The sequence below is a fragment of the Brassica oleracea genome, chromosome C5, assembly GCF_000695525.1.
Source record: "Brassica oleracea var. oleracea cultivar TO1000 chromosome C5, BOL, whole genome shotgun sequence".
In the NCBI taxonomy this organism is placed as follows: Eukaryota; Viridiplantae; Streptophyta; class Magnoliopsida; order Brassicales; family Brassicaceae; genus Brassica; species Brassica oleracea.
Window position 1 is genome coordinate 8,419,359 of NC_027752.1, and position 26,049 is coordinate 8,445,407.

At 36.2% G+C, this 26,049-nt stretch overlaps 3 protein-coding genes, 2 long non-coding RNA genes and 1 pseudogene across 15 annotated transcripts; 3 read left to right on the forward strand and 3 right to left on the reverse strand.

Moving 5' to 3' along the window:
* Positions 1–1,495, forward strand: LOC106293660. Of its 2 annotated transcripts, XR_001260582.1 has the most exons (4): positions 1–328; positions 519–599; positions 910–1,056; positions 1,288–1,495. It is a non-coding gene; the product is annotated as an uncharacterized LOC106293660 (long non-coding RNA). The 2 variants fall into 2 exon arrangements; XR_001260581.1 differs by having other exon boundaries at positions 1–599.
* A 3,607-nt stretch (positions 1,496–5,102) lies between these two features.
* LOC106293549 lies at positions 5,103–7,301 on the reverse strand. 2 transcript variants are annotated; one of them, XR_001260531.1, is made up of 6 exons: positions 6,535–7,301; positions 6,182–6,257; positions 5,951–5,982; positions 5,746–5,874; positions 5,575–5,673; positions 5,103–5,201 (listed from the first exon to the last, which is right to left on the reverse strand). It is a non-coding gene; the product is annotated as an uncharacterized LOC106293549 (long non-coding RNA). The 2 variants fall into 2 exon arrangements; XR_001260530.1 differs by having other exon boundaries at positions 5,951–6,257.
* A 299-nt stretch (positions 7,302–7,600) lies between these two features.
* LOC106292847 (probable complex I intermediate-associated protein 30) lies at positions 7,601–10,285 on the forward strand. Of its 6 annotated transcripts, none has more exons than XM_013728513.1 (8): positions 7,601–7,714; positions 8,327–8,391; positions 8,676–8,789; positions 8,989–9,045; positions 9,224–9,315; positions 9,427–9,507; positions 9,609–9,707; positions 9,871–10,285. In XM_013728513.1, exons 2-8 carry the CDS (start codon positions 8,340–8,342, stop codon positions 10,057–10,059), a joined length of 684 nt encoding a protein of 227 aa, XP_013583967.1. In that variant the 5' UTR covers positions 7,601–7,714; positions 8,327–8,339; the 3' UTR covers positions 10,060–10,285. The 6 variants fall into 6 exon arrangements, with proteins under 6 accessions (XP_013583967.1, XP_013583968.1, XP_013583969.1 ...); XM_013728514.1 differs by having other exon boundaries at positions 7,601–7,710; XM_013728515.1 differs by having other exon boundaries at positions 7,601–7,706.
* A 1,932-nt stretch (positions 10,286–12,217) lies between these two features.
* On the forward strand, positions 12,218–17,097 carry LOC106294864 (eukaryotic translation initiation factor 5B). Of its 2 annotated transcripts, XM_013730556.1 has the most exons (10): positions 12,220–12,398; positions 12,927–13,065; positions 13,167–13,334; positions 13,436–13,536; positions 13,619–13,646; positions 13,741–13,893; positions 13,978–14,762; positions 15,010–15,575; positions 15,653–16,766; positions 16,848–17,097. In XM_013730556.1, exons 2-10 carry the CDS (start codon positions 13,007–13,009, stop codon positions 16,937–16,939), a joined length of 3,066 nt encoding a protein of 1,021 aa, XP_013586010.1. In that variant the 5' UTR covers positions 12,220–12,398; positions 12,927–13,006; the 3' UTR covers positions 16,940–17,097. The 2 variants fall into 2 exon arrangements, with proteins under 2 accessions (XP_013586009.1, XP_013586010.1); XM_013730555.1 differs by having other exon boundaries at positions 12,218–12,398; positions 15,656–17,097.
* An 85-nt stretch (positions 17,098–17,182) lies between these two features.
* LOC106294865 (mechanosensitive ion channel protein 10-like) lies at positions 17,183–19,045 on the reverse strand. Of its 3 annotated transcripts, none has more exons than XM_013730558.1 (5): positions 18,472–19,045; positions 18,042–18,219; positions 17,655–17,954; positions 17,401–17,563; positions 17,183–17,292 (listed from the first exon to the last, which is right to left on the reverse strand). In XM_013730558.1, the coding sequence occupies exons 2-5, from the start codon at positions 18,054–18,056 to the stop codon at positions 17,276–17,278; spliced, it is 495 nt and encodes a 164-aa protein (XP_013586012.1). In that variant the 5' UTR covers positions 18,057–18,219; positions 18,472–19,045; the 3' UTR covers positions 17,183–17,275. The 3 variants fall into 3 exon arrangements, 2 of the variants coding, with proteins under 2 accessions (XP_013586012.1, XP_013586011.1); XM_013730557.1 differs by having other exon boundaries at positions 17,183–17,309; XR_001260917.1 differs by having other exon boundaries at positions 17,183–17,563; positions 17,655–17,940.
* Positions 19,046–20,701: 1,656 nt separating this feature from the next.
* LOC106293320 lies at positions 20,702–22,540 on the reverse strand (annotated as a pseudogene).
* Between the last annotated feature and the right edge of the window lie 3,509 nt (positions 22,541–26,049).

The following is a 26,049-nucleotide window of genomic DNA, read 5'->3' on the forward strand; positions in this document are numbered from 1 at the left end:
TAATTTGTGGCCCAATTAAACTACTCACCGTCTTTCCGCCTTCATCATCTTCAAAAGCCTACCTCATGTTGTTCCGAATCTCCACCATAACGTCCCTTCTCCACCATCAAAGCCCTTAATTGCTATAAATTTCCTATGTAAACTTACCTATTCAAATCCTCAAGCCTATACACGCAATTCACAACTCCACCTCTCTCTCTCTCTCTCTCCTTCATATTAAGTTAATCAGCGGAAGCATCTCTAACGACGTCCGAATATTGAGAGAATGGACGGATCAATGCTTCAGCGAGTCTTGATTCACCTACAACTTAGAGATCAAGCAGTTACAGTTACATAGTACAACCAGTCTTCACATGTTCTACTATGCTATTAGCTGATTGATCTATATTTGTTAATCGTATGGTTTATTTGGGTATAGTTGCGTGTTGTTTTGATTGCCTATTTGTTTGATTAGAAAATGATTTCAAGACATTGTTATTGAAAATTTTGTTCAATAAACTAACTTTCAGTCCTCGCAGTTAGGATGCTTGGAATCCTTCTCAACTAGTTGGCCTCAGGTATTACTATTAACGGCATCAGTAACGATCAGGTTCCCTCAGGTATTACTTCTCAACTTTGTTCCTCCTGCAACTGTCTGGCCAAAACATACATGTAAATATTGGAAATACTTTTAAATCGAAATATATATTGCTGTGGTTTAAGCATTTGGAGTCCGTCACTGATTTTGTTAAAGATTCATCCGACTGTGTCAACATAATTGCTTGTGAAAAGACTTTTTTTTTGTTTCACGTAGGTGAGAGTCGTTTTGAAAAATCAGTGTGGCTTTCAGATTTCCAAAACAAACTCAAGTCATGTAATTTAGATGAACACCTATTGATTGATATTCCTTTTCATTTCCTGAGTTTTCAGAAATGGGGATTCGAGAAACTGGCGTATATAAATGTGAAGAAAGTACGACGACTGGATAGGAAATACACCGTCTAACTGCGGACGTATTTACAACGGCGGTTCACATGTCGGAGAGTCTGCAAGGGAAGACATACCTCATAGCAAATGGTACAACCAGTAAACAATCGAGTATTTCAACGTGCTTTCTATAAAACAGATGACTTATATGTTGTTTGAGGATATTTAATTGTATTGTCTAATCATCCTAATTAATATAAGTATTCTAAGATATAGACGGTGTTCTCACTAAGGCTGCAAGCATCTCGATCTTTAGCCGATTGAGCTTCATTTGAAGATTGTTATCCATACTAAATAAGTCTACTGGGTTTTAATTGTCAGGACTTTTTGGAGACGTGTATACCAAGCGAGGTCTAGATTCACATCACAGGAGCCTGCTTCAGTCATCATATCTAAGTTGGAGGAAGTGGCACGACGGTTGAAACTGAGGATAAGAAAGAGAAAAGCAGATTTGTTCAAACTGGAACCAGTGGCGGAACCAACAATTATTTTAGTATGGGGCACTTAATGAAAATCTTATTAAAAACAAGGACAGTTTCATAAATTTTAGGTTGATTAGGGAAAAAAAAAATCAGTGTAAGGCCTATGCCACACCTATACCTTTTTTTGGGTATGCCCCTGACTGGAACGTTCAAAAGAGGGAAGAAAAGGAGAACTGTCGATGGATGCTGAAATATTTCTGACACCAACGTTTCATATGGTGAAAGTGAAGAAATGTAATGGAGATACTTTGGAGTATCAGAAATTAGTGAAAGAGGATCTTAGGCCTGATCTCGCAGATATTGTTTTTGTTTGGTATAGCAACAAAGATGACGAATTAGTGCCTGCTTCACACCAAGAGACAGTTAGTGAACTGTTTCTTACAACAACATGACGAGTTTGTGTTCACCATTCTTTTTTATCTCAGCATGTTGACTTCCTCAAATTCTTCTTTACCTCTTTTAAACAACCCAAGTTAAAGCAATATCTGATCTTGATTGATCATTGTTTTACTTTAGAAATTGTGTACGGGGCACAATCCTGACGTGGCCTTTGGATTTTTTTACTCAAACTAAACTATTTTTTTCTATTTCGGTTTAGTTTTGATTAGTTTGGTTTTACTCGATTGATCTATCCCATATAACCAAATACACAAAGATATCTAATTAAATTATTAAGACAAAACATGTAATGAAATAAATTTATAAATAAAAATATTTAAATCATTTATCTTTTACAGTTCTGTAAAACAACGTTATCTTTCTTTCATTCTGTCACAAATTTTATCCAGTTAATTATTAATGGTGTACCAAATTTTTCACATTGTTTTTTCTTCAAATTATTTGGATGATATATATATATATATATATAACATCATCTTAAATCATTTTTCTTCTAAGCATCACACTCTCTTTTAAATCATATATATTTATCCAAATATTATAAAATACTATTTACATTTAAATATAATTTTAAAATCAAAATATTTTTCTATATATGATCCGCGCGTATCGCGGACATGGACTTAGTTAACATAAGAGAGAACGAATAATAATGATAAGAAATAACAATCATTTGTTTGGAATCTTATTTTTATTGTTCGTAATTTATTAATTGTTTGTACATGTTTCTATTGAACTCAAAACACAAAGATGCTAAAGGATACAGAAGAAATAGTATTGCAGGAAGCAAGCCTCAGTGTAGGAAAACCGTTACCAAATAAGGTCTATTTCACTTTATACCTCCAGAGAGTTAATAATGGAACTGAAACTGGTAGTTAGGGCTAGGGATGTCAAACAGGTTGATCCGTTCCGTCCCGTCCCGTACCGTAGCGGGCTCGTCTTCGAGCGGGTCACGGCGGGTCAGGCTTGCGCGGGCTGCGGTCCTCAAAATGGCTGACCAAACCCGTACCGTAAAACATATAGCCCTTTGCGGATCGGCCCGCGGGACATAGAATTACAAACGGACATATGGTTCCTGAACGCTTCAAGACATGATTCAAGACACTTTATCAGTGACGCTTCAGTAAGTGAGTTTAGTCGAGGATTAAACTGAATAAAGCAATACACTTGTTAGTTGAAGATTTTGTTGGATCAAAACACTTGTTTATTTACTTTTGTTAGACTCCAAACATTTTAAAAATAAACAATATTAGTTGCTGAATCCAAATATTATAACTCATAAGTTCATAACAAATGATTTAGTTTTCAGAAATCAAAATTAAATAAAACCAATACCAAATCAAAAATGCTAATCCCAAAAATAAATAAATAAAAAACACCAATCACACTTCTTGTTCTTCATCTTTATCACCAACAAGCGACAAAAAGATGGAAATTTCTCTTCTTCACCATCAACTTCATCTTCTGCAAATAAGAATAATAAAGATATATTGAAACCTAAAACTCCAAAATGTATGATATTGTGAACAAATACATATAGGCAAAACTAAGAAGAACCCATGGCGTGAACTAGATCTTCTTATTCGGTGGAAAGTGCGTTTTCAAACTTCTTATAATAACTCGAAGAAGCTCCACCGGTGCAGATCGAAGGTGCTTGGGAGACCGGAAGCATCATCGACCCTGAAACCACCATCACCGGAGCTACATAACGTCGAATCGCCTTCTTTCTCTCTCTCTCTCTCTCTCTCAATGTTTTAGGCGAAAGCAGAATGGGGACTTAGGGTTGCGGGTCTTCAAAATCCCACAGGTTAAGCTCATCCCGCTTTCGACCCGTCCCGCTTTCGACCCGTCCTGCTTTGAACCCGTCCCGCGAGGCCCGTAATTTTGCGGGCTTACCAAATGGAGACCCAATCCCGCCCCGCAGCAAGCCTTTACGAGCCAGGTCCGCGGTCCAGGTCCTTGATTGCCATCCCTAGTTAGGGCGAATAACCGGAGAATGATTGTTGTCTCTTTGATTTATTTCCCCCAGTCTTTTTTTTTTTAATATTGAAAATATATATAAAATTACTATGGTTCATTCATAAAAATATAACAAAAAAACACATTAAGAAAAAGTGGATAAAAGCAAAATTAGAGGCTTTCCATTAATAAAAGCAAAAGCGAACATAAGTCTTTGAACTAAAGCAACGAAGGTTTGAATATTAAAAAAAAAAACATAAAACCAAAATAAATCTGCAAATTATTTGATCCAACTTAAACGAAAGCCTCTAGATGTTGGGTAAATATACTTCATTTCAGCGACTTTTGTCCAACTTCTCCTCCTTGACCTTAAAGGAAATCACACTCCTTGTAACCGAATTCTGATCAAAATTCTCAAGCAGATCCACGTTCAATGCCCGCACACGTTTAGCTGGAGTCAGGTCTAATGATTCTGACTCATGTGAAGATGAACCATGTACCACAAGAGATCCCTGAAAAAATCAGATAATGAGTAAAAAAGTATGTATTCGTAATACACCAAAATAACACCGAGTAAACTGACTCAAGTTTTTATCTAAAACTTTTTGTAAGCAATTACAAACTCTTCTCATATTAATATGAAATTCACATTTTGGCAAAAAAAAAAAAAAAAAAACACCGAGTAAACAAAACTAAACAGGGAATATTCATCATGCGCTAGGATGGGATAACTTAAAAACAGACAGGAATTGTTTTTTGGTACAAACCTCTGGTGCATCAGATTGAATCTCCAAAGCATGAAATTAGGTGTCTTCACTTGTCTGATAGAGCTTGATATAAGCAATAACCAGATCCGTGGTCATTGCTACCGAGAAGGTGATAAGACCGTACAGACAGGAATTGTTTTTTGGTACAAACCTCTGGTGATTTATGTGCGTAGTCAGCCGCCTCCGGGATCCTTGTTCACGCCTCTCCGCCGCCCTCAAACGAAAAGCTCACTGAAGTTAGGCCTGTCAATTGGACGGGGTGTGTCTAGTTGGGCCATATAACACCCACACCCATATAACACCCATACCCAATAGAACCCATACCCAAGTTAGCCCATGCTCATTAGAAATAACCCAAAACCCACCCATTATTGATTTTTTTTGCAGATAGCTAAATTTTGTTCATAATCAATTTTTGTAAACTTAATTTATAAACTTATATACTTATAGCAAATAAAAATTATAGAATTTCTTTAAAAATTCAAATATGTTTTTACAAAAAAAAAAATATACTTAAATATGGCTGAAATTGAAATAGTCTCAAAGACGTTTGTTTTTATTGATTCTTTCACAGAAATATTGTATGATCTGTTGGCAATCTTCCAGCTTGTCTACTTGTATCTTCAGCCTGCAAGAAGGAAAAAAAAGTCTTAACACCAGTTCTTTCAAAAACAGAGCTTTTATAATGGTCTCTAGACTTTGAACAGCAACGTACATGATCAAACAATAAGCAAAGTTCGAAGCTAAGGCTAACTCTTTGTTGGTTAGTAGTTACTCTTCAACACTAACCAATAAGCAAAGTACAAGATCAAACAATAATGAGCTAAAATAATGTCTAGAATGCACAGTTTATTGTCTACTTAAAATAATGTCTCATCTCAGGAGTCAGAACAAATTAAACGGAACTCATAAGGTACCAGTTCACAAGTCTAGATGCAGAATTCAAACTGTTTATAACTCAGAATGAGCAATAAAAAAACGACCAGTCATTCGAATCATACCTCAATTCAAGTCTATAGACTCTCCACTCTCTTCTTCTTTCTCCTTCTCTTTATCCTCTTCTTCTTTCTCCTCTTCTGTCTTCTCAATAGACTCATCAACTACCAAAAAAAAAAATTTCATGAAGATTTTGAAGCAATTTACTATATGAATAGATTATAACCAACACTTACCAATTTCAGGAAATCCTTTTAACCAGTTCCTTGTACACACTAAAGCTTGAACATTAGTAGGTAATAGAACAGCTCCTATAACCACATGAGACATGACTTAAAAGTCAATAGACCCACGGCTTATTAAACCTTTGGACAAAACAAAGTATCTGTTAGAAAATTATTTAGACAGATTCAGTGACAATGGCACAGTTTGGAGGTTTACTTGATGAGAAAAACGAGGGGACAGTTTGGAGACTTGCTTGGTGGAATAAACAAGTAGAACAAGTCATTTAAGGATGGCAAATAAGACCCACACGGCTCAATAGTCTTAAAGACCCACAAGGCTCAATAGTCTTAAATAATATGCGAGTGATATCACCACGTACTACATCACTTGAGAAACCTAAGAAGATAATACAAATGCCAATAAGATGAAGTGTGAACCTGTACTTACAGGAACGATTTCGAGGTTGTTTTCAAGAGCCAAATAAACGTTTGGCCAGTGTTTGAGCAACTGATCATAGCAGTCACTGCACACAGAATAACCCAATCTATCAAATCTCAATGCAAGAGTACAAATAAACTTTGCACAATCACCATCATCATCATCAGAACTAGAGCAAACAATGGAAAATAAATTCATCATAAACAAAACGAGATTCATCAAATAACCCACAACAGAGAATCGTGAAACGAGATTCATCATCATCATCATCACATAACCCGAGTCGTGGATCTAAGACTTTAGAAGCTAAAACTCAAAGTTATAGAAACATATGATCAAAAGCTAAAATTCGAGAATCTTACCTGAAATTGCGAGAAGAAGAAGTCACACGCCGGAGAAGATGAATCCAGAAGGAAAGATCAGAAGGAGAGATCGCAAAATTTCATCTCAAAATCGCAAAAAAAAAAATGTTACGACGGCGACATTGAAAAAGGTTTTTTTTTTTCAGTCAAAAAAAAAATTATATATTGGGCTAACCCAATGTCCAACTGGGCTGGACCAAATTGTCCATGGGCAAACTGGGTTTCTAGCCCAACTGGACCAAAAATTATTAGGGCTTAACCATTACCCACCCAAAACAGTTTGGGTTGGGCTACACCCATGGGCACCCAACCAGTTGACAGTCCTAACTGAAGTACCGAGAAGTTTATGCAACCATTTCACGCCTCCGCCTTGAAACCTCCTCTCCACCGAGATCCACCACCCACCTTCGCCGGATCCATGTCGCTCATCACCAAACAGCGGGCTCGAACCAGATCTTCGACGACTACACCTGACGAAGCATAAACCCAACTCCGCCCTCAAGAGTCAAGAACCGCAAGGAGCCACCACCGAGAATCAGACTGAAGACCCAACTCCGATCTCGAACCGGAAACACCACCAAGCCTCTTCCCAAGTCACTGTCAAATTAAGGATGAAGATCGAAGCAAATACACAAAAAAAACCCTCTCACAGTCTCACGGAGGAGATCGGAGAGGAAGACTGAAACCGACGATGCTAAGTAAAGAGGAGAGAGATGAGAGAGTATAGGGAACGATTGAGTAAACCAAATTTATGATGCGGTATCTTTGTTAAGTACCTTTATCATATCAGATATCAAAAACCAAAGTAATATATGCTTATGTATCTAGCGGAATTCTTTAATCGAGTTTGGACCTATATTTTTTTCCAATTGACTATTAAACTGCCACATCAGACTAATTAGTATTTTAATTAACTGACAACTCATCAAGACTTTTTTTTAATTAATACAAAATACAAGTTACAATTTTTTTAATATTTTTTAATTAATATATAAGAGATTTTCGCAGTCACGTGTCGATGCTATTAATGGAAAGTCTGGCCCAAACTAGGCCCATTATAGAAGATATGGGTCATGAAACGCAGCGTATGAGAACGGTGACGTGCGTCTGGGTAGTTTGACTGACGCTCCGACGCTGATTGTGAAACGTTCGCGACGGTGACGAAAATCCCAGTGAGTGAGTGAGTTCTATAATGCTCGCTGCGTTTTCAGCTGAAACTTAGAGTTAGAGATAGATAGAGAGATAACTACTTGTCTGTTCTGAGCATTTCTTTTGTCATAATGATCAGATCTTCATTGTCTTGAGTTTTCTTATGTTCCTGTGAATTTCTTACTAGCAGATGGATACGGCAATCTGTGATATACGTCGAGATTTTGTATTCTTGTTTCCGTCTGCGTTTGTGATCTATGTATCGATTTTTAGCTTACAATGTGTTCGTTGAAATGCCTCAGTGGGAAAATAGTCTTATTCACTAGTGTATTGGGAGCCCTTGTTTTTGTATTAAAAGGTCGTGGATTTGATCCTAGCCTCGGCTCCTTTTGATGCTGAAATCACTTCATTGTTGATTTAGTCATCTTCAATTCAATGTAGTCAATACTATTTTGTTGTTATTTTGCTATGCGTGAGCTTCTGATATATCTTAACCTTGCAAAGTTGTTATCTTTTATACTTTGTTGGAGTGTGGTTATATGGTCATGGTGTGTTCAATGAAAATAGGAGCTTTAGTTCGTAACAACTAATGTTTTATATTTACTAAAGCTTTTTTTTTTTTTTCATTTTTCTCCTGGGAAAGCAGCTACAGAGACATGTCAAGGTTTCGATCATTGTTGCAAGCCTCAGTAAATGCAACGAAAAAGGGTATTCACTTTCCACCTTTCCGTCAATTAAAATATTCGTGATCTACTGATTTCCTGCTTGTGTGTCGATGTTCTTGCTTTTGTTCAACTGTGTTTGTGCCTTTATTTAGACGGTGACTGATAGCAAGTAATGTTTGAGAAGCTTAATGGCGCTGTTTTTATGTTCCAAGATTTATCAACATTTTGGGATTACCATTATTATATCTTTCTACTAGCTTTAATGCTTTTGAATGTAGCAGGGATTGCTAGTTTCTGACTTATCTTCACCACTTTTCAAACTGTTAGCTTTTACGTGGAACATTGAAGAATGGGTACCACCTCCAGAGAAGTATATATTTAAGTTTCATTCGAAAGAAGACTTGAAGAAATGGCATCTCTATTCTGATTCTGAATATGGAGGTACTTAATAAAGAGTGTCTGATATTGTTTTCTGTTGTTGTTTCCCTTGCATTTCCATGCGTTGTTGATTTATATGGACAACTAACTACTGAGACAAAATAAGTTTCATAAAGATTTAGAATTAAATGATATCGTAAACAATTCGTTATGCATTTTATAATTTATTTGGTGACAACATGTTTGATGATTATTTTCACAGGATTATCTTCGGCTTCCTTGGAGATCCCAGATGGAGGAAAAGGATCAGATGGAACTGGTTAGCAACTTCGTAACTTTTTGTGTGGATTCATCTGCCATTTATCATGCGCTGTCATGATATTCATTAACAAAAATATGAGACTTTTCTATTTTATGGTAGCGTTGTTTTTTATGTCTTTATTATGTTTCTTACACTTCTCAATTAGTGATGGTTTTCTCCCATATATCTTTTATAGGAATTTTCTCGGGGAACCTTTCCGTAGACCTTAGTGAGGGATCAAAGTTGAACATCAGTCGGAGTGGCTTCTGTGGAATGCGCTCAAAGAAGGTCAGCTTTTATTTTACTTACAGACATTGTCATCTTGGTTTGTAATCCGAAGACTGTGTGAGTCAATTGATCATAATATTTCAACTAACTTCCTTCCTTTTTCTTCTGCAGTTTGATGGCTTCATTGATCTTGACGGGTATGATGCAATAGCCATGAGACTTAGAGGAGATGGAAGGTGTTATATCTCTACAGTAAGTTTCATGCGGATACTCACCTTTCCTTTTACTCCAGTTGAAACAGCAAATGTTGTAAGGGAAAAGGGTTGTTATGCTAAACCTTGATTTTGATTCAGATCTATACCGAAAACTGGGTGAATTCACCAGGACAAACAGAAGATAACTCGTGGCAAGCTTTCGTCTTTGCTCCAAAGGACAGGTGGTATACTGCCAAGGCAAGTACTCACTTATACAAATGTTACCGATAAGGAGTTTTAGTGCATTGTACATATCCTGTTTTCTGAACTCCCAAAAAGGCAGATAGAGATTATGAGTTCACTTGAATGTTTCGCTTCTAGCCTAAGGCCATTAGTAACTGGAGTTTTGATTATATATCAGATCCCTCTAGCTAGATACTTGCCAACATGGAGAGGAAATGTAATCGATGTGGAAATGGAGATGAATCCCGGTCGTGTTCTGGGTATGTCACTGTCGGTTAACGCAGAAGGTGGTGCGGTTGGAGCCAAGTCAGGAGCAGGTGATTTCAGAGTTGAAATTGACTGGATCAAAGCCTTGAGAATGCCATGAACGGGTGAAGCATTATGGCAATGTATGATGTCTTTGTTGCTTATTCTTTGTTTTAGCTTGTAAAAAACAGGCCTGGAGTTGATACTTTGGTGGCCTTGTTTAAGCTGGTCAACACTTTGAGCATGTTTTAACTATGTTCATCAAATAAAAAATACATGACACGAATCAAAAAGATATGATCATTATCTTATGTTTTGTAGTTTATCCGTTTTTGGTCAACTTGTTAATACTTATTTATGGTCGTGATTGAATAAGAGAGAGTATGTTAAATTACTATAATTGGTTGGTAAACAAAGAAATTAATAAGTACTTGTATTAGTGTATAACGAGTTTACATACAGAAAATATTGTCAACAATGTGATGAATGAAGGTTTATGTTTCGGTTTCACGCATGACAACACGTGTAATCACCGGCAAGGCAGATGGTAGGACCCGTTCTGTACAGCTGTTTTTACTTTAGTAGCCAATCTGCACCGTTGGATGGATCTACTCATTTGGTTTCTATATTTCGTTTTTTTATCTGTACATAGTCGCTTGATGATGCGGTTGTTTTAGTGGATATCCGGACCCACTAAACCACCCGGCTTCGTTTTGTAGGGTCAACCGAAAAGAAAAAAGGCTGCAATTGTTTCGTTTACAGAAAATCTAAACCTTATTAATTTCCCATTTCGGTTTACAGATTGGATGATTAAATCAAAATTACAAGGAAAATTTGGTTACATTTGAGAATTTTTATATAGAAGTTCTTATTCAGTTTCTGTATTCGTACAAATCATCCAAGTCTCGTGTGGTTTAGTGAGGTTTTACTTTGTACAAACACTTTTATCTAAAGTTGTTTTAGATCAATCATTCGTCAAAGTTATAAAAATATATTATTTTTCGCATGAAGATTAATAAAAGAAAGATTAATTATTGAAGAGAAGGACACATGGGACAAAAGGAAAAGAGAATGCGAGGAACATGCTGCATGTGCTGAAGCTTATGTCATACCGACAAATCTAGAAGCATATTGTTGTTCACTACAGGCTCCTCCTTTGTAATAGATATATACATTTTCTTCCTCCAAATTACCATAATTAGCTGCCTTAGAATACTTCAATAAAGGCTATGTTATACTATATGATTTAATTGTTTTAAGACTTTTTGTCACATTTGATTGAATGTTAAATGTAGGGTATTCAATTGGAAATAATAGGCGTACACTCTATTTGGCATGAATGATGAACGATTTATAGATCCCTTTAATATTACATGTGAAGAATAATACTTTATTTTCTTTTGTTAAAAAGTGAAGAATACTAATAATATTACGCGTTCAAATCACGTGAATTATTCCATGAAGATTCATAAAATCAAAGAAAATCACATACTGTACGATTTCTAGGATAAAATGTAATATTGAATAACTCATGTTATTGATCAATTACACAATGATTCGCATAGATATCAGTAACTAAAAACTCAAAACAATAGTTATGGTATTCTTTCATGAGATATGTATTAGCTCCCCCACCCCCAGTGAATTGAAAAAAAAAAATCTCAAAGAAATGGACAAGTTTAGCAAAAAATGTCACACTCAATTGCTTGTCTACAAGTACTTTTGACGAAATTTAGGGAAATTATCCTTAATTTCCTCATATGACAACGAAAAAGATATGAGGTTGACAAAATTAAACAGAAAATATATATATGCGAATTTATTTGTCTTTATCAAGGTATTTTTAATAATATTGGGTTCGCAGAAATAATATAAAATACCGTTAAAAATAGATCATTGGATGTTTGGTCCACATAGTAGAGAGAGCCTTGACCACACTTCATCTCCTACTATCTGACAAGACTGCCCCCATCTTAAATTACTGAACCGGATGCGTTGAGAGAAGAATCCCACTGACCGATAAAAACTATTTATAATACCTAGGCGTTCGAATCTTTGGAAAGTTCTATGTGTTTACTATTTTTGAATTGTATAATACAGAAAAAGTTTGTGATTAGTTAGGTTAATTTGGAAAATTTTATGGGGGAACACAGTCCTCCAAACCGGGTTTAGTTGAAGTTTGATTAGATTCGGTTAACTAAGGAGGATACATTGGTAATAAAAAATGTGGGTGGTAGGAATCTTCTTATTGACTCATGCGTCTTTCGTATTCTCTTCATTAAGTTACAGACTGTTACGCGAAGGAAGAAATAAAAAAAGGTGAAAGTTGTCCGAAAGGAAGCACTCTTTCTCTCTCTAGAGCTTCACATTCTCTATCTACTAGAGATATAAAGAAGGGGAAAGTTCTTCCTCAATTTGGGCAAGGAGAAAGATTGCAAAACACCATTGTCCTCACGACAGGTATTCTGATTTTCAGACACACTGTTACGGCTTCTTATGTTCTTTTTTTTGTTCTTCTTACAATTTAAAAAATCTTAATTCTCATATATGAGAAGAAAAAAACTAAAAGTAAACAAAAGTTGGGAGAGTGATTGGAACTAAAGTGTTAGAATTTCGATTTCAATGCTGGATCGGTTTTGTCCTAAGTTCGATTCTGCTTTCTTACATAGCTGATTTGGATTCTGTAATGTTTCAAAAGATGAAAATTTTCAGATTTTGGTTTTTTTTTTTATTTATGGTGTTAATTAGTGTTGGGGTCAGATCTGGGAAGCATGGGTTTGTATAGTGTTATGAAGTTGCCTTTCATCTTATTATTGTTAGTTGAATTGAAGCCTGTTTTGGCTTTTTTGTATTATTGGTTTCAATGTTAAAAAGTTTGGTAAAATCTTTATTGCTCTACAATTAATTACTTACTAATACTCTCATGAGATTAGCAATTTTCATTGATTAACAATCTCATTCCTATTCTTCTTCTTTTTTGTTCCTCAGGTTTCTCTGGGATATATATAATCTGTTGAAGGATACACATTTTGGTCTATAAGTTTTCACTTGTGCGTGCAGTGAAAAAAATGAAGGCTGATAGTATTCTCGACTATGCAATATTCGAGCTTTCGCATAAACACTCGCGGTGAGTAAATCTTAATTCTCTCAGCGAAATGTTCTGTATTGAATGATTATGCTTCTATGTTGATGAAAATCATATTTGATTGACGGTGTGTGTTTTAACAGATGCGAACTGTTTGTATCGAGTAATGGAGAAACAGAGAAACTGGCTTCAGGATTGATCGAACCTTTTGTGAATCATCTGAGTGTTCTCGCAACACAATCATTGTTTAGAGCGGAAGTAGAGAAAAGCCAAAATGGCAAATCTTGGTTCACAAGAAGAACACTCGAGAGGTTCTTTTACACAACATTTTGTGTTTCCCTTTTCATTTTTAACACATGCAAAGTAGCTTAATAATCTTTTCCTTTGACCTCCTTCCTTGTTTTTTTTCCAGGTTTGTTCAATTTGTTAATGGTCCAGAAGTTCTGGTAAGAGTCGGTACAATTGATTTGGAGATGTCACAGTTGGAAGCAGCTCGGACATTATATTCTCAGGGTCTGTTAAGAATCTCTCATTTGTCCAATCAACTTTTAAAAGTTTAGGACTTGATATTAATTTTCTTTTCACATGTGTTCAGATGATGGAGGTGTAACGGATGCAACAAAGTAAGTCAAGCTCTCTGGTTTCATACTGAGTCAAAGTGCGTGTTGAATTGGAAGAGTGTTTTGCTGATTGCTTTGCTTTTTGTCTGTTATACAGGAAGGAGCTTTCAAGAGCTATTGATTTAAGACTCGAGGCCATTAAGAAGGACTTAACCACAGCGATTGCTCAAGCCTCAGCTAATGGTTTTGATCCTCAAACTGTCTCTGATCTTCAACGTTTTGCTGATACATTCGGTGCTCATCCTTTGAAGTAAACACTTCTTTTTTCTTTCTTGATTTTTCATTCTTGCAATTGTGTTTTAAAATTTGATCAGAACATTGTTTTCTTTACCAGCGAGGCATGTGGAAAATACATATCATTATGTCAAAGAAGACCAGACCTGATCAAGAAGAACTTAAATACCAACGAAACAAGCATCAGTCAAGTTCAAAGTAGTAAGAATGATGAAGAGGAAAAAAAAGATGAATCCTCTACGGTTAAGACCACTCAACATACAAGGAGACTCAGCGTGCAAGACAGGATTAATCTCTTTGAGAGCAAAAAGACGGAAGATTCAAACTCTGCAGGACACAAACCAGTGGTGGTTGTTGCTGCTAAATCCACCACAGAGTTGAGGAGACTTTCCTCTGATGTCTCATCAGCTGCTGCTCCTCCTGTATTCCCTCAGAAATCCGTCTTGAGAAGATGGAGTGTTGTTAGTGACATGAGCTTTGATTTTGCATCGAATAATAACAAGAAGTCTGAGGGGAGTGGCAACGAAGAAGCTCTCTCGAGTAGACCATCCTCTGGTAATCCTGATGTCACAGTGCCAAAAGAGTCTGAAGAGGAGAGTAAAAAGGGTGATGATCATGATGAGGATGATGTGTCTTCTACTAAATGTGATGATTCTCAGAACCAGTCTGATGGTGATGATTTGAGGCAAAGAGAAGAGGAGAGATATGCTTCCAAGCCACAACCATCAGTCATGTTTCCTCGACATTCGCGGTCTCGATCAGCCCATATAGGAGATGGTATTGATTTCAAAAGTGATGAGCTTCAGTCACAAAGCCGGAAGAAAGATGTGATATTTTCAGACAAGCATCCTGCCTTAACAATCTTAACAAAACCAGCTTCTGCAGGTTAGTTTAACTAAATCTTGATAAACACCAGAAGTCATTAGCTCAACTGGAAAGGAATCCATGTCATTGTGTTAGAGGTCCCTAGTTCGAGTGACCCCAGGGACGAAACTAATACTACATGTTGTGGTTTCGGGGCCTGGGGGATTACCTGAACTCCTAGTATTCAAAGCAAAAATAACTTGATAATAATTTAAAAGTCAAAAGTTTAAAATACTGAAACTGATTGATTTTAACTGTACTTCTACAGGGTCTGAACAGAGACACATATCATCTGGTGTAGAGCATGATCTTGTGAATAAAGATTCAGCTGCTGGAAAAATCAACAGTAACAGAGTTCGTGCAACATCTGTGGATCAGATGCAAAGGCCAAGAATATCAAGGGAAAGCTCTCAAGGTGTTAACGACGAGTTAAAAACAAAGGCAAACAACCTTGAGAAGATTTTCGCCGAGCATCAACAACGAAGTCGTCGTGAAGACCATCATCATCAATCAGCTGGTGATGTAAAAGACAACAACAACAACAAGAACGTTGTGATGCGTAGGAACGTATCTGATTTGAGCTATTCAGATGATTCCAAAGGAAAGCTATACGAGACGTATATGAAGAAAAGGGACGCAAAACTGAGAGAAGAATGGAGTTCGAAAGAAGCTAAGTTGAAGTCAATGCAAGAAGCTCTCGAGAGAAGTAGAACCGAGATGAAGGCTAAGTTCTCCGCTGTGTCCGAGAAGAGACAGGATTCTATATCGAATACTCGCCAACGTGCTGAGAAGCTTAGATCTTTTAATACTCGGTCGAGTTTGAAGAAGTTTCAGGTAATCAAAAAATCATTTTTAGTTCCTATGATGGTAACTTACTATTTGGTTTAAATCTCCTCATTTCTTGTATACAGCAGCATCCTATAAGCTCATTCCAGAGCGAAGAAGAAAACGTGAAAGATAAAGCACTCAGTGGAAGGAGCTCTCAAGTTAGAAAGGCTCCATCACCAAACCGGAGCTCTCGAGTCTCGAAACCATCAGGTAAAGTTTCAAACGCTAACGTTACTACTTCCGGGAGAGGGAGAAGAACAACAGCTGAGGTTAATCCGGTTGCACAATCTTCTTCCATTCCCAATTTCTCTGATCTTAAGAAAGAAAACACAAAACCATCTGCTGTTAGAAACCCTCCTATGATGATGCGAACACAGGTGAGGGGTGGTAATAAGAAGACTACAAAGGAGGATGTACCGTCTCCTGTTAAGCCTCGGAGACCGAGGTCGTTGAGGAAGAGCTTCTCTGCCAACATAGAGTTCACAGAGCTGACAACTCTCTACTCTGATGAGAGGAATGAGAAGCAGAACACTGACGTGGATGAGGTGCCAGAGAGCTTGAGGAACGAAGAGGAAACCGACTCTGAGGCTGAAGAAGAAGAAGTGAAGCAAGTTGTGGAGAATCATGTCAAAGAAGAAGAAGGGGAAACTCTAGTGGCTGAGGACGTTGTTGATGAAAAGACTACACATAGTGACAAAGTTGAGAACTCCTCAGAGGATGAATCTCAGGTAGTAGACTTACCGGTGAACACTACTCTACTACCTTCACCGTTTCAGCACCACATTGCCTCGTTGATGGATTCGCCTAGCGAGAGTCCCCTCTCGTGGAACTCAAACTTGCAGCACGCTTTCTCTTACCCTCACGAGCATTCGGATGCCGACGCTTCGATGGATTACTCTCCCATGGGGAGTCCCGCTTCTTGGAGTTCGAGAATGCGAAAGAAATGGGGAACAACAACGGGTCAGAGTCCTGTCATTGTTTCAAACTCTTCGCCGCTCCACTCTCGGAAAGATTTAGCAAAAGGGATCAAACGTTTGCTTAAGTTTGGGAAGAAAACTCGTGCTGCGGATAGCTTGATGGATTGGGTTTCTGTAACCACATCTGAAGGTGACGATGACTTTGCTTATAGATCATCTGATGAGTTAAGGAAGACAAGAATGGCATCTTCTCAAAGTCAGCATTCTGAGGATGAACAAGGTATATACAATCTGTTTTATATTTTCTTTTCTTGTCTTAAATGGTTTCATTGTCATAGGTTTGTGTGTTTTGTGTGTTTAGGGAGCTTTAAAGCGAAAGATGGCGAGTTCAAGAAATCATTCTTCTCACTCTCTACATTCCGTAACAAAGGAAACGACTCGAAGCCAAGATAACAGAAGAAAGAACAAAATCAATCTGTGTTTTACCTTTAAAACAACACAAGTACAAAGTTTGTAGTGTTGAAACAGAGTTACAGTGCTTGATATGATTTGAGTACATTATTGTTGATTTTCTTTAATATTTAAATGAGATAAAACGTATTTTTGAAACACTGAAAAGTATATAGAAAATTGCACAACAGAGCTTTTGAATGCTAAAACAGATAGCTTTTGATTATATAACAACAACACAGTTTTTTGTTTCCTACACATTACAACAAAGTAGTTAAATAAGAAGGCATGTCAAAGAAGTCTACAATCATCCTTATGTCCTAATCTTCAAAGCTGTAGTTAAACAACCGTTGCATCTTTAAAAGAGACAACACTAATTAAAAAGAAAAAGTACTCAGGACCTCAGGTCATATTATATAATTTCCAGATATTCAAGCACAAGATATACTATGGAAACAAGTTACCTTGGGATTCACTCAGAATCAGTTGCATCTTCTCTAACGTAGAACTACCTCGAAAGAGGTCAATGCGCCACTTGGACCGTACAGTACCACCGCTGATTTGATATTCCTTCATATCGAGTCCAACGAAAGTTATTGATGAGAAGTTTATTTTCTTCACCACCATCTGTGATTCCAACATCACATGTCGGAATGGTATCATGTGTGTTTGATAATGAACTTATCTTATAAAACGGCTATGGAAATGATTTACTTACTTCGACTCCATCGTTTATACATTTTTCGCCAACAGAATACGGATGGCGAAATAAAAACAACATGGTTGAATCGAGAATGAAACTCCATTGCTGAGAATGTTTTATAGCACGTAACGCCAGGAAAATGAAGAACATGTAAACCATTGATCCGGATACGCCTAGCGTTAGATATACAGGAACAAATGCTACTAAGTCTGCAATCGCAGCGGTCAGGAAGACTGTGATCCTCATAGCGTTCATTATAGAGTCTGTGTCTTTCATTGACAAGACAAGAGACATCTCTAGCCTGTAAGCATACACCTATAGAGTATAGATAACCATAACTTACAATAGTTGCTAAGGAAAGTTCATCAATATCAAAACGTTTTTTTTTTTTTGAGTTTTTACCATCAAATGTTGCATAGATGAGCAGCTGATTCCGGTCGTCTCATTTACTATGAATGGTAGCCGAGATGGGGAGATGATTCGGGTTGTCCCATCCTCTTCTGTCTGTCCAAAGATGTTCAAAAACGAGAAGGCATCAGTTTCCGGAAGGAAGCGAGCCAAGTCCCCCAGTTCAATAAACCTGAAACAACAGAAGATTGTTGGTAATGAATGAATGAAAGTCCTTCATTCGTAGTTGGATAAACAGTTAACTAATATTTAAAGGGTCAGGACCAATTTAATTTTTGTCAAATTGATTTTATGTTGGAAGCTCGTAATAAGACCAGAGTTTAAGGGTATCAAACCAAGTTAACTTATAATATAATTATTGGAAAAAGATCTTACATTGGAAATACGAGAAGAAAAGAAACACATTGTGAAAGGGATCACTTACTTTGATCCTGGCTTGGCTACGTTTTGGAAGAGCTCCTTTGCTGCAACTCTTGCCTCAGATTCAGTTTGGATCTTCAATGCTAAGCCGTTTTGACCCTTTTCTTCATGCTCCAAGCTGAGGTTTTCTTAGGATTTACCAAGTGCTGGATTTCCATCCAAGGATGACGGCCTGAGAGTGTTTCAGTGATGTACCAGTAGAAGAGAAGCTCCTGGATCTTCTCTTGGTACCTCGTTGGGTGAGATTCTGCTGTGATAATCATGAAAGCGAATGGATAGATGAACCACACCATGGCGCTGACAACAACATCGATTGTTTCATCCGAGGACGATATCACCATTGCTCATAGACTGTGTTCTTTACAAGTGTCGGAAAAGGGAAAAACCTGTGAAATGGTGTTGTGTGTTTTCTTCGACGCCTTTCTTCCTAATCCTAGGGTTTCTCTCTTCACAGAGCTAGCTTGAGGCTTGAGGGAGTGATCCGTGAGGGTAGTTGGCTTCTAGTTAATGAATCTTTCCTTTTTTAGAAAGGGATTTTAATGACAAAACCTTCATGTATCAATGGATCCATTTTTATGAAAAACTCCCTCAACTATTGATGTAGCTTACATCCTTATTCCTCTATGCTTTGGTTTCCTTTTTGTTTTGTTTTTAGATAAACATTAGTTTTCCTTAATAGATTAGGATTAAGACTTAAGGATAAAAGATTAGATATTAATCCCTAAGTACTTAGGACTTTTCACCTTGTTATATATATAGTGATCTCTTGATTTGTAAGAGACACAACTTGATTATTAAAATTTATAAAACTTAGAGTTTTGTGTTAACAACTCTTGAATCATTATTTTCGGGCATTCTTAAGAATTCAACGGTATTAAGAAAGCTAAGATAACGGGTATTCTCAGAATTCAACCTTAACTTTGCATTATCGGTTACTAGACAGTACTTCCGCTCCATCAATTGGTATCAGAGACTTGGAACTTCGATTTTTTTCGATTGTTTCGATCTTGCGATACTTCTTCTTCTCCGCTTCTTCTAGTTTGTGCTCCGGTGACCGGCGCGTGGTGGCTCCGTTAGCACCACCGCCGCTCAGATCTGTTGTAGATTATCTCTATTTAAGGCTATTTGGTTTTTCATTTCATTTCCGGTGAGTTTTGGGACTGATTCTCGGGATGAGTCACGAACAGGGTGAGCTCTGCTGTTTCTCTATGGCTTTGGTCGACGTTTATGTCGATTCCGTGTCTCACCTTTGTAGTAAAGGCGATTGTGGCTGGGTCCGTTTGTAGCAGCACAGGTCGTGGTTTCAGATCTAGTTACGGTAGTTCATTGGTTTGTGACTTAGGCTCATTTTAGTCTTTCCCACCTCTCGTGTATTTCGGGTGTGATATTGAAAGGTTTTGAATCTAAGGTGTCTTTTTTGGTGTTTAGTGTTTGTTTTCTGTCTGGTTTCAGCAACGGTATAAGTGGTGGTGTGATGGTGGTGTGGTTGTGTGTGATGAGCAGAACATGTCTATTATTCTCTGGAAGTTGCAGGGTTCTTTGCACCTCTCCATCTCTCAGGCATGAAGGAGTCCTTCCCGCGGTCTTTTAATAAGTGTGATTTCCGGATTTGCTCCTGATTCTCTCTGTATTCGGTAGCTTCGATGAAGCAGTATAATGAAGTTGAGGTTTTAGGCTTTCCGAGGAAGGTTCGCTTGAGGAGGAAGCTTTAGTTTCGGGTGTTTATCTCTTCTAGATTTGGAGTTTCTTGTTAGGCGTATTGGTTCATGCTTGGTACCGTGAACTGATGGTTCAGGTATTTGTGGTCCGATGCTGTTATGTTGGCCACTTCATCGCTTACTCTCTCTTGTGCTTGGTTGGTTCTTGGCAAGAGTGCCGGCTGTTTAATGATTGGACGACTTATTTCTATTATCCTTCACAAGGATTGTCTTCGATTTCGGTTGTACGAGTGTAGTCTCCTCTAGTGTTTGTTGTAGTTGTTGTATCTGTTGCCCGTTGTTTGGGTTTGAGAATCCCGTTTATGGGCTATGTTTCCGGGGATTGTAATGTGTTTCCGCCGGCTTTTGGATATTATCTTGTATGTTCATAGTTTCATCAATCAAATTCAGAGGAAAAAAAAATCGAGCCTTGTCATTCCGTCTTCGAATACATACTTCCTAAAACAAGCTGATTGGTTTACTTTGACAATTTCTACTATAATTGAGATATAAAACAGGATTACAACTCCCTATGAATATTCAAGTTAGATTATGATTACATACATAAGTAGAGTACAGACTTTAGTAGAAAACAAAAAAAAAACATATTCAAATTAGTCAAAAGGATGGAAACTTTAATCTAAAAACTTAGTTCATAACAAATATTGAGCCAATTTTACTATAGCCTAAGCTGGAGATCTTTCGAACACTGGCCTTCTTCTTCAGTCTCTATAGACATATATTTATCACCTTCTGGTTTTGGCTGGGACTGGTTTGAACAACAGCCTTCTCCGGTGCTTTTGACGACTGCCCTGATTCAAGTGGTCGACCGTGGGCAGTCTCTGGCTTGGGAGGATAATGATGATGACCCGCATTTTGGTTAACTTGGTATGGAGCTCTAGCCACTGCTCTGTAATGGTAATAAAATTGAAAATCACGTGGTTGGTGAGTATATATATATATATACTAGAATCATGTAGGATAACATATGTTAAAAGAATCAGTAAATTTTTTGAAGTAACATTAGAAAGTATGGTCAAGTTAATTATTGGTTTTACCTGTCTTTCCGTTTAGCAAAGAATCGATGAAGCGAAGCTCTACGTGCTATACGTTCCACGACCTGATTTTGTTTTTGTTTTTTTTTTTTGATAATCCAGGGTTCCCCACTTACGTGGATCATTCCCTGGGCCCGGTTAGGCAGCGGTCCACTTCACCCGGGAAGGCTATACCTGGACTGGGGACAAGGCCCAACACCCAGTACCGCATTTGATGACAGGATGGGCAGTTTCCCTCCGCCTGGCGTCGAACCCGGGAGCATGACAATTGGCCCCCAAAATCCTTACCAAACGAGCTACCACATCCCGTCAACCTGATTTTGTTGATTGACGATATCCACAGAATTTGTGGGCTCGTTAAGATCAGGAAGAACCATGTTGCTTTTTTTGTCGTTGTTTTCGACATTGATTTGTGTCTTAATGTTAATATCAGTCGCAGGCTTGGCTTGCTTAGCCACTTCCAGTATCTCTTTAGCTTTGTCTGTAGGGAACTCGTTGTATACTAAAACTTTACCTCCAAAGAAAATAGTCAGCTGCGAACTTCCTGGCTCTGATGGGTTACTATAAACCAAAACCAGATTTTAGAACAAAACCATTAACAACATTTTTCTCCCAAAGATCTTAAAGAATAGTAGTATAGACCTGAGGTTAGAATCTTCGTTGGCTTTGCCTGGAGACGGTTCGCCTTTTAAAACCCTCTGAAAGACATCGAGGGTTTTGGTTTCCGAATCTGCCTTATGTTGTTTCCCTGAACAAAGAGTAAAACACTCTGGTTAGCTTTATTCGAATAAATCTTTAAAAAAATAAAACTAAAAACTCTTTTTCCCCGGGACATACAACATCTTGTTTGAGAGATTCTAACGGTTTTCTCATCTTCATAATGTTACAAGTGAAAGTTATTTCAGATTTAAAGAACTGACTTGCAAATAAAGGAACAAAAACATAACTAAACATTCAGCCTACTATTACAAGTGGTGGCCGTAACAGAGGAAAGATATAAAATAGTACCTGGTGGATCGGAGTTTCCGGACAGCACGCGATCCGAATTGGGCTTTCGAATCAACCCAAGATTAATATTTCCGAAACTACCCTTCTCCTTCAAGTAACGGCTGAGCAGACTACATCTCCGGGTAAAGTTGGACTTCTCCAGTGGTTGTGCCTTAGCGTTTTCATTTCTCGACATCTTGTAAATGGTAAGGAGCAATTCTCTAGAGTCAAGCCCTTTGTCAAAAAAAAAATAATAATAATCTCTAGAGTCCTTTTCTGTTAATATGTATTATTGTATAATACCTTCTTCTTGGTTTTTTTATTGTTTCCTGCGTAAAATGGAAGATAACAAGAGGGGATGTGTAGAGCTCGCTCATGTTTTTATAACCTCATTTTCTCTGGCTTTAATAGCCTCCAATATTGTTCCAAAAAAAAAATAGCCTCCAATAAATTAACGGAAAAAAAGAGGAGAAACTTTTCGTTTTGGGTTTTATCATTTATGATTTAATGCTATTTATGATACACATTTTGAACTGTTTAGACCTTAATACTTTGTGGTATATCTATTTTTAAAAACTGTTTGGCATAATGCGTTTGCTAATAACAAAATAATACTCTATTAACAAGAGATATATCTCTTGTGAAAGAAAGTAGGTTTCATACTACGTCATTAACAGTAATAAAGTTAATAATTCATCGTTATATCCCTTATATATTATTTGAAAAGCATTACAATTTTTTTTTGTAGCCACATGTCATCATTAGAATGATTCTTAGAATCTTTAGAGAAATATGTTGGTTCATCTAATTATATAATAAGTTTTTTATTAAACTAACAATTAATTCATCATTAATATACTTTATTATTTCCTTAAATAAAATTTACGGAATTGTCTAATGTGGCTAAAGTATATATGACTATTAATGATTGTGAATAATAAAGATTTGATAAAAAAAAATAGTGTATCTTCTATCATATTTGTTTAATTTTAAACTATTAAATAAATTAAACAACCACAATAACCATATAATAAAAATCTAGATATGTATATGTTATATTTTGAATTTGTACAAACGGCTATAAATTACTAAAACTGTTAAAAGTCTCACATTCAAATTTTATGATCCATGGTTTAAAAATTTTGCTATGACAAAATACAAATGATTACAGAAATTATATAAGTAAAAATTCTAATTTAATTAATTATTAATATTAATATATATATATTGTTTTAAATTAAACTATAAACCATATAAAATACAATATTTTAGTTTCAAAATTTACTTTGAACAATTTTTTTGATAAAAGTTTTGAACGATCATTGACAACTTATTTTTTTTTTAAATTATAAATTACTAAAACTATTAATCCCACAATGAAAATTCCGGCGCACTCGCAATAGTATGGTGTGATTAGCGTGTTTTCGCCGTTTCCTAAGTTCCCATAGAAAGGACAGTAGCCTATTGGTTAAGATTTAAAAGGTTCTACATCTATGTCCGGGGTTCGAATCTCAAACTATGCAATTTTTCGCAGATTACCGAAAATCCAGGTTTCGAATTTCGGAAAGAACAATTTATTAAACAATTATGTAAACTACGGAAGAAATGCTTACAAGGGATCTTCAACATGGTGCAAGTAAATCTGGTTAGACGTGAATCTTCATAGAACGGCTCAGGTGATGCAGTTAGGCGTACGTTCTCATAAGGCTAGTATTGTCGGTTATCGAATCGTCTATGTAATCTTTTTCATATCGTAATTGTAATATCTTACTATGTCAGCCTTAAAAAAAAGTTCCTGTAGAAAGAAAGAGAAAGGGAAGATATTATGATCCCACATTCCCACCTAATAAGAACTGGTCAACAACTAAATCAATGGCCTCTTTCACGGATGCAATAGTCCATACGTTGTTCCTTCAAGTTTAAAGACGTGTTTGGGAAAATGAAGAAAAGGCATAATCTGATACTGTTCATTAAACCCATACCAAAATCTTACTGATATATACATGGTGGTTTACAGCTTTTTTTAAGAAAAAAATAGTTAGCAGGCTTTTCCTCTTTTTAAATCATGTAAATACTCACCCTTGTGTTTGAAACGGGCTTGGGCTAGAACCTCAAAATTTCTGTATGGTTGAGGAGTGCTCTCTCTAAACTAACCCATAATTAACTGTTGCATCAAGTTAATTGTTACCAAATTTAAATATTTGGAGAACATTACATGGTACTCGCCATCAATTCGATTCTAAATCTTCCGAGGAATGTAAAAGCCCTTTTAATCCAATCATTTGATGGATTCATTAATGTTTCTACTGTAGAAAATCTAAGTTTTGAATCTTAATAAAAGTGAATTATACAGATTAAAGAAGAAAATGTTCATAGAAGATATTCGGCATGATGCAAGAAGTATTGCCATATTTTAGATCTTATAGGGCGCCTCACGTTGGGTTATGAAGTCATTCATGAATTTTTATAAAACATATTGAATTGTCGGATTTAGAATAGTTTTTGTAGTGTTTTTTATAGTTTGTAATAATATAATTAATTATCGTAAAAAAAAATTCTGATGAACTAGTTGAATAAAAACAAAACTCAGTTTAACTTGCTTTAATTAGTTAAATGTAGTTGGTTTTATGATTTTATCTTTTATATAATAAAACACAAGTCAGATGGCTAATCAAATTTTGACAAATGGAAAACACTTTTAAAAAAATTGATTGAAAATAATTCTTTTCCATCCTTAATTTTTAGCAATTATATCTTGATATTTCATCCACGTACAGAAAATCTCATTTCCACGATTTTAAACTGTTTTCCCCTTTTTTTATAACCCTCTGTTTGTTTTTTTTTACTCCTTTTATATTTCATCGTTCTCATACAAACAACCAACACCAACACCAACACCAACACAACAAACCGTAATGCCCTGTGGAAACAACAGAAACAGAGTGCATAACCCCAAAAACAGAGGAAACTCCACCCTCTCCTTACAACCTTCGTACTCAACCCTCTGTTATGTCCCCTTTTTTCTATATTCCCCAACAAAAAAAAAATCTTATAATCTCTCTTAAATTTTCAATTTTGACATGTGTTTCTTTATATCTTCTTTTCTTTCTGCAACAAATTTTTTTCTTCGTCTAGATTAGTACTTAAAAATCATTTATCTACAAGATTTTATATTGATTTGGTGGAATTATGGGAAGCAATTGATACTGGTACGATAATGGTCACGGTTTAGAGAGAGTATGGAGCATAAAATAATTTTCTCCTGGACAACCATAACTACACTCTCGGCATTTATCTTCGAGTTGAATATACGAAGCATAAGGTTTTGGCCTTGACAAAGAAGGTTTTGCATGTTTTCAATTCTCTACAATTCTTTTTTGATTTGTTGACTAATTTTTCATTTGTTGAATTTTTTTCCAGTATTCCTTACAGCAGAGGACGCTAAAGTTATTGTTGAATATATCACAGAGCTTGAATTTCTGAATCCAAAGGTGAATTTACTTTATTTAATCTTTTTTTTTTGTTGCTGAAACTTAACTTAATTATTGCAAGACAATTCCTTTTAATATATAAAAGGCAAGCTAAAGTTATAAATTTTGATCTTATAAATTCAACAAACTATCAAAATAAGTAACGTGGGTTAATTTTGTTTAAATGTATGCTTTTTGGAAAAAAAAAGATGTTAGGTAAATTAACATAAAATGTCAATTTTAATCTACAAAACTTTAAATAGTAAATTTATTACGTTCATCCTATCTAAATTTTGCACTAAACTACATTAAGTATTTGTTATTCTGTATGTAATCATCAAATATTGTATTTCAAGTATATTTTGTATTTTGG

What these genes read in the sequence shown, in the direction of transcription:
- LOC106292847 (XM_013728513.1), top strand. Translation starts at nt 8,340, where the DNA reads ATGTCAAGGTTTCGATCATTGTTGCAAGCCTCAGTAAATGCAACGAAA. An exon ending in GTGGAATGCGCTCAAAGAAG is followed by an intron (nt 9,316 to 9,426) that starts GTCAGCTTTTAT and finishes TTTCTTCTGCAG; the next exon opens with TTTGATGGCTTCATTGATCT. An exon ending in GAAGGTGTTATATCTCTACA is followed by an intron (nt 9,508 to 9,608) that starts GTAAGTTTCATG and finishes ATTTTGATTCAG; the next exon opens with ATCTATACCGAAAACTGGGT.
- LOC106294864 (XM_013730555.1), top strand. Translation starts at nt 13,007, where the DNA reads ATGAAGGCTGATAGTATTCTCGACTATGCAATATTCGAGCTTTCGCAT. An exon ending in GGTGTAACGGATGCAACAAA is followed by an intron (nt 13,647 to 13,740) that starts GTAAGTCAAGCT and finishes TCTGTTATACAG; the next exon opens with GAAGGAGCTTTCAAGAGCTA. An exon ending in TTCGGTGCTCATCCTTTGAA is followed by an intron (nt 13,894 to 13,977) that starts GTAAACACTTCT and finishes TTTCTTTACCAG; the next exon opens with CGAGGCATGTGGAAAATACA.
- LOC106294865 (XM_013730557.1), bottom strand. An exon ending in GTATAAACGATGGAGTCGAA is followed by an intron (nt 17,564 to 17,654) that starts GTAAGTAAATCA and finishes TTGGAATCACAG; the next exon opens with ATGGTGGTGAAGAAAATAAA. An exon ending in GATTCTGAGTGAATCCCAAG is followed by an intron (nt 17,310 to 17,400) that starts GTAACTTGTTTC and finishes CTTTTTAATTAG; the next exon opens with TGTTGTCTCTTTTAAAGATG.